General features: G+C 41.0%; 1 protein-coding gene across 1 annotated transcript in view; it reads left to right on the forward strand.

The window, feature by feature from the left end:
* The window catches only part of LOC121877414 (blood vessel epicardial substance-like), a 49,123-nt gene that overhangs the window by 20,954 nt on the left and 15,815 nt on the right, over positions 1-12,354 (forward strand). Inside the window, exons 3-5 of the mRNA XM_042383171.1 lie at positions 2,308-2,410; positions 4,451-4,591; positions 7,398-7,415. Of these exons, the coding sequence (XP_042239105.1) occupies positions 2,308-2,410; positions 4,451-4,591; positions 7,398-7,415 (262 nt within the window). The remainder of the gene's footprint in view (positions 1-2,307; positions 2,411-4,450; positions 4,592-7,397; positions 7,416-12,354) is intronic.

The following is a 12,354-nucleotide window of genomic DNA, read 5'->3' on the forward strand; positions in this document are numbered from 1 at the left end:
TACCCAGGTAGTGTGGTTTAGAACAGGTGTACCCAGGTAGTGTGGTTTAGAACAGGTGTACCCAGGTAGTGTGGTTTAGAACAGGTGCACCCAGGTAGTGTGGTTTAGAACAGGTGTAGCCAGTTAGTGTGGTTTAGAACAGGTGTACCCAGGTAGTGTGGTTTAGAACAGGTGTACCCAGGTAGTGTGGTTTAGAACAGGTGTACCCAGGTAGTGTGGTTTAGAACAGGTGTACCCAGGTAGTGTGGGCTTAGAGCACGTAACCTCGCCAAAGCTCATCACCATTTGCAAGGTAAGTTAATCTGAGTGGCCTTAGTGTACAGGCTGTTATCCCCCAGGTGAGTGCGTCCCCTTACCTGCCTCTGTCTTCCCCATTTACTATTCACCTTAACTGCTACTTAATAAATCCCTGTATTTTAGTAACAACTGATCAGGTCGTTTGTATACATAGCATATAATGTTGACAGGTACGATATATATATATACTTTAAAATCCGTCGTTTATGCTGGCACTCTCCGGCACTGTGCCACTTGGTCATTAAACCTGAACCTGGTGATGAGATGTTGTCATGAGACTATGTACAAGTCCAGGTTTATGATTTATTTTTATTTATTTTTAGTAACATTGAAGGAAATAATCTTTATGTGAGAAGTATCATTGAAGCAGCGGCTCTTGTAATAATAATAATAATAATAATAATAATAATAATAATAATAATAATAATAATAATAATAATAATTAATGTACAGTTAAAGTTAAGTGCATCACGTTAAGAGGGACTTGAACAGTATACAGTACAAACATCAGGTAAGGTGGACACTGATGAAGGTTGAGTCACCTGTAACACTGAGGGAGCCGCCCCACACACCTGCCTGGAAATTACCTGCAGTGCCCCGGATATTAATGGCTGGCCCGTGAGGCAAAGATGCCATAATTTTGCCCGTGCAGAAAATGTTGTTTATTTCACCTTTTTCTTCTCGTTATTCCCAGCTGATTAATGGGGGGTCCTTGGAGGTCCTTGGAGGTCCTTGGAGGTCCTTGGAGGGGGTCCTTGGAGAGTCCTTGGAGGTCGCTTGGAGGGAGGGTTGTTTGTTTGTATACTGTTCTGAGTTTTATTTGTAATCAGAATTTTATATGCCTGCCATTCCTTCACCTGTCTGTCTGCCATTCCTCACCTGTCTGGCACTCACAACACCTAGCTGCCACTCCACCTGTCTGCTACACCCTCTTACTCTCCCTGCCACTCTCTCACTCTCTCTGATTTTTATCCACTCTTTATGTACTCATTCTCTCTTCCCTCTCTTCCTTTCACTTCCGCCTCTTATCGCTCTCTCATTTCTATAATCTCTGCCTTTCGCCAGTCCTCTTACCTGCCACGGTCGTAAACCAGGTGCGCCATATGCAGGTGAGGAGGAGGAGGGCAAACAGAAGAAAGTTTAAGGAAGGATGGGCAGGGAGTCGCATGAAAGGGAGGAGGAGGAAGGTGAAGTGGGCGGAGAGATGGAGATGAGATTTGGGCGGGGAGGAAAACAAGTGGAGCAGGAGTCCCAACAACAGGTAACACCCGAAATGGATCAATTTCCCTTATTGTCAGTCGCCTCCTCCTCCTCCTCCTCCTCCTCCTCCTCCTCCTCCTCCTCCTCCTCCCTCCTCCCCCACCTCCGGGCCAATAAGGCACACTTGTACCTTTGTAAATCTCCTTCAGTAGTGACTAACTCCTTGAAGGGGGCGGCCCTGGGTCAACACGGTCCCGGCCAAGTAGGTTTACCAGAGTTGTGTGGGAAGAGTCCAGCCCTTGTTGTGATTGTAGTGACGAAAATGATGATAAGAGATCAGACAAATAATGAAAATAATAATAAATATACTTGCATTAATTAATAGAATAATAATAATAATAATAATAATAATAATAATAATAATAATAATAATAAACTGAATCTTATTTTGTAGAAAGTTTATAAAAATATTCTCCAGTTTCTAATACCAATATAGACAAGGTGAATTATTTGAATGTCTTCTGTTTATATTCTATCGCTTGTGATGTCTTTTCATAGAAGTAGAGTAGAGTAGAATAGAGCAGAGTAGAGTAAAATAGAGTAAAGTAGAGCATAGTTAGAGCAGAGCCAAATTAGAGTACAGTAGAATAGAGTAGAGTAGAGTTGAGCAAAGCCAAAGTAGAGTAGAGCTAGAGTAGAATAGAGTAGAGTAGAGCTAAATAGAGCCAGAGTAGAGTAGAGTATAGCCACAGTAGAGCAGAATAGAGCCAGAGTAGAGTAATCGTTAACTAAGGCGAGGTGTTCCCACAGACTGGTCATCAGCCAGAACGGACGAGCGCTGCACATCGTCTCCCAACACCAGTTCCTCGACTCCCCTGAGTGGTTCGGGGTCTCCACCGACGAGTTCTTTCAGGTACCGTGTGTGTGTGTGTGTGTGTGTGTGTGTGTGTGTGTGTGTGTGTGTGTGTGTGTGTGTGTGTGTGTGTGTGTCCACCATTTCTCCTACCTAGCCTTCTCCCTGTGCTCTCGTGGCCTCCTGTTATTCTCCTGGCCTCCTCCTCCTCCTGGCCTCCTCCTCCTCCCTAGCCTCCCTCCTCTCTGGCCTCCTCCTCCTCCTCCTCCTCCCTCCTCCTCCTGGCCTCCTCCCCTCCCCTCCTCTGTACCCTCTCCTCCTCCTCCCCTAGCCTCCTCTCCTCCTGGCCTCCTCCTCCTCCTCCTCCCCTCCTCTGGCCTCCCTCCCCTCCTCCCTCCTCCTCTCCTGGCCTCCTCCCTCCTCCTCCTCCTCCTCCTCCTCCTCCTCCTCCTCCTCCTCCTCCTCCTCCTCCTCCTCTCCTCCTCCTCCTCCTCCTCCTCCTCCTCCCTAGCCTCCTCCTCTCCTCCCTAGCCCCTCCTCTCCTCCTCCTCCTCCTCCCTCCTGGCCCCTCCTCTCCCTCCTCATCCTCCTCCTCTCCTCCTCCTCCTCCTCCTCCTCCTCCTCCTCCTCTCCCTCCTCCTCCTCCTCTTCCCTACTACTACTACTTTTTTGGCCTCTTATTAGCCAGCCTCCTCACTCCCTTTTTTTTTACTCTCTCTATTTTTCCCTCCTCATTTCCTCTTCCCCTTTTTCCCCTCCCCTCATTTTTCCTCCCTCTTTCCTTCCCATCTTTGCCCTACCCTCTTTTTCCTCTACCTTATTTTTCCCTTTTTCGCCTCCCTGTTTTTTCCCCTCCCTCTTTTTTCCCCTTCAGTCCTAGATATTAACTTTTCTCCCGCGGGGAAAGGAACCATAAATTTCGTTTAATTAAAGCTGACGACACCTCATTAACTCTGCTCTTACCTCACTTATCCTAACTTAACCTAACCTAACCTAACCTAACCTAACAACACAACCTAGCCTAACCTAACCTAACCCTACTTCTAACCTAACCTAACCTAGCCCTAACCTAACCTAACCCACCTCCTTTATTCATTATACTGTGTCTCTTACTGTAATTAATAAAATGCTTGTAAGAAGCGGCAATAGACGTAAAGTGTGTGTGTATGTGTGTGTGTGTGTGTGTGTGTGTGTGTGTGTGTGTGTGTGTGTGTGTGTGTGTGTGTGTGTGTGTGTGTGTGTGTTACAGTAGATTTTCTCATCATTCTACCACACTTCTATCATCTATCTCACCTTCCAGTGTAATCATTTATCATGTTAGGTTAGGTTAGGTTAGGTTAGGTTAGGTTAGGTTAGGTTAGGTTAGGTTAGGTTCCTATAATATCCATCAACATTGTGTCAGAAAGATGTCAAGGGAGAGAACATGTTCACGTGAGGACTGACTGTCAGCTGTCAGGACCCCAGAGCGATGGGTTATGATGTTAGGTATCAGCCAGTGTCAGGAGTGACGTATGGGAGAGTGGTGGCTGACGTACGGTTCACAGCTGACGTAATAACAGTACGTCTCTCTCGCACCTTTGACGTATCATGTGTGACAGGAACCTTGCTATACTTGTTTTCGTTGTTTGTATTATTTTTGTCCTTATTTATGTGTTTTTGTTTAAGTCAGCCAATCAGGTCTATTGTTTCATGTGTTTTACTTTAAGTCAGCCAATCAGGTCTTTTGTTTCATGTGTTTTACTTTAAGTCAGCCAATCAGGTCTTTTGTTTCATGTGTTTTAGTTTAAGTCAGCCAATCAGGTCTCTTCTTTTATGTGTTTCAGTTTAAGTTAGCCAATCAAATTCATTCTTTCATCTCCATTTACGAGCACTATTAATCTTACTATTACTAGCAACACAAACCCAACCATGAACTGTGTGTGTGTGTGTGTGTGTGTGTGTGTGTGTGTGTGTGTGTGTGTGTGTGTGTGTGTGTGTGTGTGTGTGTGTGTGTGTGTGTGCCTTGGTGGGTATTTAGTCCATTGGGAAATTTGAATGTAGAATGTGTCGGAGGCAGTGTGTGGTTTGTTAGAGAGACACTAAGAGTCTATACTGTTACAGGTGTCCGCGACGGCCATCGAGGACTCGCGGGTACTCATCTGGCACAGGGACAAGCTCAAGCTCACTATCATGGGGGACCAGTTCCTGCAGGCGGTGTTCGACCATATCCTGGGGCGCGACGTGGTCAAGAAGCTGATGCAGGTAACACTCTCAGCCTGGCGGGGGTATTGTTTCACTAGGTCCCTCTCCAATATATAACACTAGTTTATATTTCTTTTCAATTGGTAACACTGCTTCATGAGGAATATTTATTTAATCTTTATCAAAAACGACGATGTTCAATCTCTTGTGGCATCTCTGAGTAAAGACAGCACATTTATCAGTTAAAGTTATAAAAGGCTTCCCTGGTGTACCAAACTATACAGAGAATCTTACTCTCAACAGAATGTTCATTTTTATGGAACAAGTTTGTGAGACAACCATCTTAGAGTACAGCTCAATACTAAAGATACAACTTGTAATTTATTTAATATTTTATCTCAGTTTCTTTCATATTTGCTCTCTGTGATTTTTTTAAGGAGCTTTGGTTATGTATGTGTGTTTTGTCTATACGTATATATGTTTATATATATATATATATATATATATATATATATATATATATATATATATATATATATATATATATATATATATATATATATATATATATATATATATATATATATACAGTGTACAGTATGTATATGTGTATACATATATATGCTGACCGTTAGTTTCAAAGTGTTTTAAACATTTGGATAGATCCAAGAAGCGTAAGGAGACACACGGACGAGTAAGTAGCAGAGCTGGAGCTGGACGGCAGCTCTCCCTCCCCTCCCCTTACCTGGTCTACACTCACGCACCAAACATCTGTCCAGTCAGGTTATACTCATTACGTGCCTCCATTTACCTTAAAGGCCAATCATAGAGCTCACTTTAAGTCAAAAGATATTTTTAAATCTTACTAAAGTGGACAGATCAAGCACAGAGCCCAAGGAGCACTAATCTTCAGACCCGTTGCACAAGAATTGACCGACTTCCGTTAGACAGATTCCTATTAAGTGTTGATATTTTCCCGTTGCATCCTCTCAAAGTGCATCTGAACACTCCGGTCCAAACTCAAGTCTTCAAAAGGCATGAGGGAGGTGTACCGCAAGACCTCATCACCTCTGGTACTGGCCCACATGTTGTGCCTCTATAGACGTGAGTTAACTACTGAGTGTCACAATTCCTTAGTGAACATTGTGGTCACAACCTGGTCCAAGATAACATATAAAACTTAATACATCATTGATAAACTTCACTGGAACAGAAGAGCTACTGTGTGTTCGTGTAAACTCTAGTCAAATGATTCATCTCAAACCTCACTTGTTATGGATGGATCATATTTAATTTTACAGAATCAATCGGAATCTAATGCAAAAGATGTTTTTGTGAACAATATACTGCTTAAAACTTTACTTATTAAGGGACTTTTTCTTCTAACATTATAGAGCTCTTTTTTCTTGTTAAAATTCGTGGTTCACTCTTATTGGATGCCCTCTGGCACAGTATGTTCTCAGTTAAAATTTGAGAAACTACAGTCAATTATATTTCCATAGCTTACCGTGAGTTGTAGTAATGATATTAATTAAAACAAATTTTTAGTGCATTTTGTCAATTAATTCTATAGATAAATTTTAAGCCTCTAATCCGCCAGTTAGCCATTTTAGTTCTCGACAGAGCCTGGTGTTGGCCTCGTCAACACCAGGTGGAATTTGTACCAAGTCCACCAGGTTTATGGTGTAGTGAGCGGTGGTGGGAGCTGGAGCGAGAGTTGCCGTCAGTAGCTAGGAGGTAACTTGAGTGTTTTTTTGTCCCCTCAGTGTTTTATCAAAGGCTCTTTGATTTTAATACCATAACCATTTTGTTTTTGATCTTCAAGGAATATTTTATTTTCCCGTTCATTAATTTTTATGATGAGCTGAACCATTTTAAGGTTTCATATTCTATTTTGACTTCATTTTGTCTAAATCAGTCATTTTCTTTAGGCTGTTAACCTCGCCCTCATAAGTTATAGAAATTTCTTCATCATCTCACTAATTTTACTTTGAATTTTTTTTACTATGGGGAATAACATCACAGCCAAGTATGCACACTCATATCTCTTCACTTTGTTAGTTGTGTCTGAGGCAGATTTTCTTTGGTTCTTTCTGCCAGTTTTTCAGCATGTAAGTCTTCAAGATGAAAATGATCTTTGGATATATTTCTGGTTAACTGAGTGGGTGTACTTGTGTAGGTGAGGCTGATGTGGACAGGCGGTGGTAGGGTGGTGTAGGGAAGACACCCCTCAGTTTACATGCTTGTGGGGTGATGAGGGTGGGTGGGGAGGGGTGAGAAGGACCCTCACACCTCCCCCTCCTCCTCCTCCACCCTCACCTCCTTGCCGGCCCTCCTACTAACGTCTACATCCTCTGCCCAACACCTTTTAAGTATTTTATTTATCCACTAACAGACAAAATAGTTTTCAAGATGAGTTTTTTTAATCTCTTATATTTGATGTGTTTCTTAACATCAACTACTTGTTCTGGACAAAAAATTTCATGTTTTACTGTGGAGAACATTTGCTTTACTGTATTATTTACTAAACATCAGGTTTTACTTCACTTATTTATCCTCACTAATAAATTAAATCATATGCTTTTATTCTAGTGCCATGACAATTTTTTTCATTTTATGAGTTATTTCTTTGTTCAAACAGGTCTCTTCTATACTATGCTGTAAACGTATCGATATAAGCAACTTTTGTTTAATAATAACTATCGTTTTTAAAAGTAGAAATAAAATTGATGATGATAAAGCTAATGGCATCACTGAGACATAAAGGCTGAGTATAATGAAGCATAGTATAGAGGAGACCAATAAGCTGTCATGTGAGCCTTCGACGATGGGTGGACTGACCACAGTTCTTTACCAATACCCGCAGATTGCAGAGTTTAGAAGAGTAAGTCAGCATCTTGTTACACTGGTGCCCGTCTTTGCCTTTCTCTGTTCCTCTTTTCCTCTGTCTTCCAATTGTTTTCTTTGATCCCATGTGTAGCAAATCCGTGAGAAGTCACAGGGGAATGTTCAGCAATGAGGGTAGTCTAGTTATCTCTACCTGATAACACAACTCAACAGGTGATCTTATGTCATCATGAATGAGGCACATTTAAAATAAATTATAGAAGTCAAACTCATGATACCTGATGTACTTTATCTTAGAGATCTTAGATTACTCTCTCGCTGTGTCCTTACTGTTAATAAATGTAGCCACACCACCATGCAAGATGCAATTTTCAGATGCTCCTAACCTCATAGCAACTGATTTAGAGTAAAATTCTGCACAACTCTAAAAAATACAATAATTATAGAAGTAAAAGTTTATTTTTTTCAGTATTTGTTGAATTGGTTAAAGTTTATTCGATAACATACTTGTGGAGAATGCATGTTGCTGTGTGTGGTGAGGTAAGGGGGAGTTTGCTGTGCTCGTGGTGGGCTATGCCGCCTTCTGTTGATGTTGTCTTGTGCTCGTCTCGCCTGACCTCCTGCTCGGCTGGTGGCGCTACACCTGGCCATGGTAAATCAAGTTTTGGTAATGTTACGCCCACGTGGTCAGGACATACATTCCCACCGAGTGCTACACTAAACAGACAATGTGTAACGGTATACAGATATCACTGTGCTTATAATTTAATGACGTTCGACAAGTATAGTCATTAAGGTTGTCATAATATTGTTAACACACTGATGGTACCTTCATCAGTCTCTCGGTGGCTCAGTGTATCTCTTGGCTACTCTTGTTAATATTTTCCCTTGACCGTTTGCTATAGACGACGGTGTCATAGGAAAACTGATTATCAGGGTAATTTGGTACATCTCCTGGACGAAGGACGGCGTATGAAGAGCATCAAATATAAGGCAGAACTGACACTTTTTCAGAATCTTAACAAATAGAGTATCTAGAAATTTAGCAACCGTTAGAAGGATCTGATGAACAGTATAATTGTATTAAGACTTTAGATATGAGGCATTCAAAAGTGCCTTGTTGAGAAAATATGAAATTAGTTGGATGTTAGAGCAACTTTAGTTAAAAACTGAATGCGTCCCCAAATAAAACTTCCTTTGGATTGATATGGTTTTAAGATAAGTTCATAAGGATGGAACAGGTTCACTGACACAACGAGAATGAGAAGGTATTATTTATATTCAATGTTTCATGGTAACTTGACATGAAGAGCTGAATGAGCGTTGTTCATGACACTTAGTACACACTTTTCATGGGTTCACCTAAGGGGGAGGACGGGGGATCACTCCAGTTTAGGTAGTCCTTCCGTAAATCCTCAATTTTTGATCCAGCCTCCCAATTCCTTTTTCTACCAGTTCCCCCCAATCCCCACCCCCAACCATATTTATGATTTGGATGTAAAGAAATTCAAGCACATCTTTATAAGCTTTTTGCTTGAAGAACAATAAAGTTTTCACATCTACATCCCATATTCCTTCTTAAGTCATTAGCTGCTGCTGCTCAGAGGTCAAGACGACCATCTGATGAGTAAATTATTAATTAAGGCTGTTTAAATATTTACATTTTTGAGGAAGTGACAACACATAAGTGGTATGGTTCAATATGTCCTCAGCTTAGTTCTTGTGACACTTCTTAAAAAAAAAAGTCCCACAAAAGTAGTAAATATTATGATATTGCATATTCATATGGTAATCTTGACTAAAATTAGAGGTACAGCATTTCAACGTATTTGATGAGTTCTAGCAATGTAGTTATCTCTATTAATTGGTTCGTATGCTGTTTTCTATTGGTTCGTTCCTAAATTATAACTTCCCCCCCCCCCAGTACTCCTTTATACCCCAGTTTTAAAATTCAGGTGAACTCATACTAGTACCCGGGGTCACTGTACGCACACCCGCTGCCCCTGTAAACTAGTGAGGCAGTTACAGTACTGATCACCTGCAGTATGACCACACCAAGAGGGGTCAGGTGAACATTTCCCTCCTGCTTGCTACACCTATAATTAAAAAAGTTTTCTGATTATATTTGGATCTGTTGGATAGTTAATAAATTCTTCATTCGCAATTTGTATATGAAATTAATGCTGAATTACAGTGAGAGTACAGAGCGATTAAGTTTAAAGATTATGTTAAGGAAAGTGAGTAAAGAAGTTGAGAGGATGTATCGTGGCCAAGAGTTCACAGTTTCATCACGATGGTGTGGTAGGTTACTCGTGTGTGGTTGTGGTAGGTTACTCGTGTGTGGCTGTGGTAGGTTACTCGTGTGTGGCTGTGGTAGGTTACTCGTGTGTGGCTGTGGTAGGTAGCCGGTGTTAGTATATCTGCCTTCATATTGATGCTCGTGTGGACAACTGTCTGGTCCTGAGTCCCTTTATATAATAAGGAACCACTAGCCACGACCAGTGATTGACACCTTGTTTAATATCTACATGACATTATTAATTATTCTATTTTAAAGTTTGATAGTTAGTAAAGTAAATTACTCGGCCTGTGGTCCCAAAAGAATTCATCCCAAATTGGTGCATGTGAACACCGTCGAAAGTCGTGGTCGCGGATTTGCCTGTTGTTTCTATCCCCGGATTGCCGTCGACTGTTCAGTTGTATGCCATATGTGACTGTGAATGGGATGCTCTTAGTCTGTTTGTTTAGACTAAGGTGAGCTATTTTTAGCTAGCTCGTGATTGAGTTGGATGCTGAAATGTTTATACATAAAGGATGAACCACCAAAAGTCGGGTGGATGTTTAGGAGGCAAATATCTGCCGCATGTAGAGATGCTACCATGATTAAATCGCTTAAACTTACTTTAAAGCAACCTCTTGAAAAGCAAAATATCGCCTGTCTTGTTCTGATTTGACCTAGACAATAATAGTTCATAGATTATAGATGCAGACAGACCCGTTGTAGCCATGATATACATTTTGCATATAATTTTGTGGCTGCTGAACATGGAATGATTTGTCATCAGGCCTCATTTTCCTAGCAGGAGAAGGGCGCGAACGCTAGGGCTTGCAAGTCATAGAGTTTTTGAATAGAGATCCCTTGTGTGTATGACTCTACAGTTTTCTTCCCTGTATGTGCAATGTTTTTTTTTTCTTAACCCCAACAGAACTTTGTATCTTCTATATATACAATTCTATTTTCCCTCGTTTCGTCCTGTCCTGTGAATTACTGTAACCCCTTTATTATTTCCTGATACTGCTCACATATTATGTTCACTTACCCTAATATTTATTCTTAATGAAGACACTACTTGATCTCTTGTCAGTCATTTCTTCTAATAACAGTATTTTCTCAATTCTGACTTGTCATATTCCCGTTCTGTCTTTAGACTCTTGAACTACCCTGTACTGTACTGTATATGTTTCTTATTCCACACTCTGTAACTGTTCTCTTCCTCCTCTTACAGATGTTAGATATCCTTCCCTCCCTCCTATTACCTCCCAGTAGTTAGTCCTCCTAGTTAATAGATCCTTCTACCTCCTCCTTCTCCTCCTTCTCCTCCCCTCCTCCTTCTCCTCCTCCTCCTTCTCCTCCTCTTTCAGACCTTCAAGATGGAGTGTCGAGGAGTTCAGTTTATCTTTTATTAATATGTATTCTGTGAGGTTCTTCGTCTCCTACAATTTCAGCTTCCATATCTTTTAACTGTTTTGATTCCTGTGTAGTGTTTACGCTGTGACAGTGTTAACCCTCTTTCAGTATTAACCCCTTACAGTGTTGACTTCATTGTAGTTTTGACCCTCCCACAGTGTTGACTTCAGTGTAGTGTTGACCCTTTCACGGTGTTGACTTCAGTGTAGTTTTGACCCTCCCAGTCTTGACTTCAGTGTAGTGTTGACCCTTTCACGGTGATGACTTCAGTGTTGACTTCAGTGTAGTGTTGACCCTTTCACGGTGTTGACTTCAGTGTAGTTTTGACCCTCCCAGTCTTGACTTCAGTGTAGTGTTGACCCTTTCACGGTGATGACTTCAGAGTAGTTTTGACCCTCGTATCAGGGAGTTGACACCTGTGTAGTTTGACTCCCATCAACCCTCCCATAACTTTGACCCTAAATACATCGTTGACCCTCGCAGGCTTGACCTTATTGTATTATTGATGCTCAAACTGTTGACCTTGATGCATTGACCCTGACACCGTGTTGCACCTCATGACCTCATATTGTAACCCTCACGCAATGTTGACTATCAGCTTACTTTGACCCCATACATGACGACACACTCACAGTATTGACTCTCCTGCAGTTTGGACCGTAACCCGTTGTCGACTCTAACAGTGTTGACCACTCACAGCGACCATCACAGAGTCAAAGACGTAATCTTATTTATTGTTCTGTTTTGGATATATATACACAAATATGTTTTTATTATGTATTCATTGTAATAACATAAGATCTACAAGAGAAAGTAGCATTTCTTTATGATGATAGAGATAAGTTTGGTTGGTTTCTTTTCTATATAGCACAGTATCTCCACATTATATGGTTAACTTCCCGCCATAGTAACTCTGAGAGAGGTGGCAGTAGTACACGACTCCACTTTCTGGTGTGTGTTTATTGGTTATGTAATTGGGTGATTTATTATACTGTAAAGCAGGAGCTGGTGCAGATCCAAGTAACTGGTGTTAATTAATGACCCTGAAATAATTTTACTCATTGTGGTTTCGCTACTTACTCGATTCTTGTTTGTTTTAGATGTCATTTTTATGCAGTAACTTTAACTTCTTTCTGTCCGATTTGATGATAAAAAATATATTTAATTTCAACGAAAAAACAAAGCCTGTCAATACCATGGTTTTTCACCCCCCAAAAATTCTAAATATTAAATTTTGTTCCAAATTTCATTACAGGTTTTTCAGATGTACTGTTCTGATGACTTATCT

Source organism: Homarus americanus, unplaced genomic scaffold (assembly GCF_018991925.1).
Source record: "Homarus americanus isolate GMGI-L3 unplaced genomic scaffold, GMGI_Hamer_2.0 scaffold367, whole genome shotgun sequence".
In the NCBI taxonomy this organism is placed as follows: Eukaryota; Metazoa; Arthropoda; class Malacostraca; order Decapoda; family Nephropidae; genus Homarus; species Homarus americanus.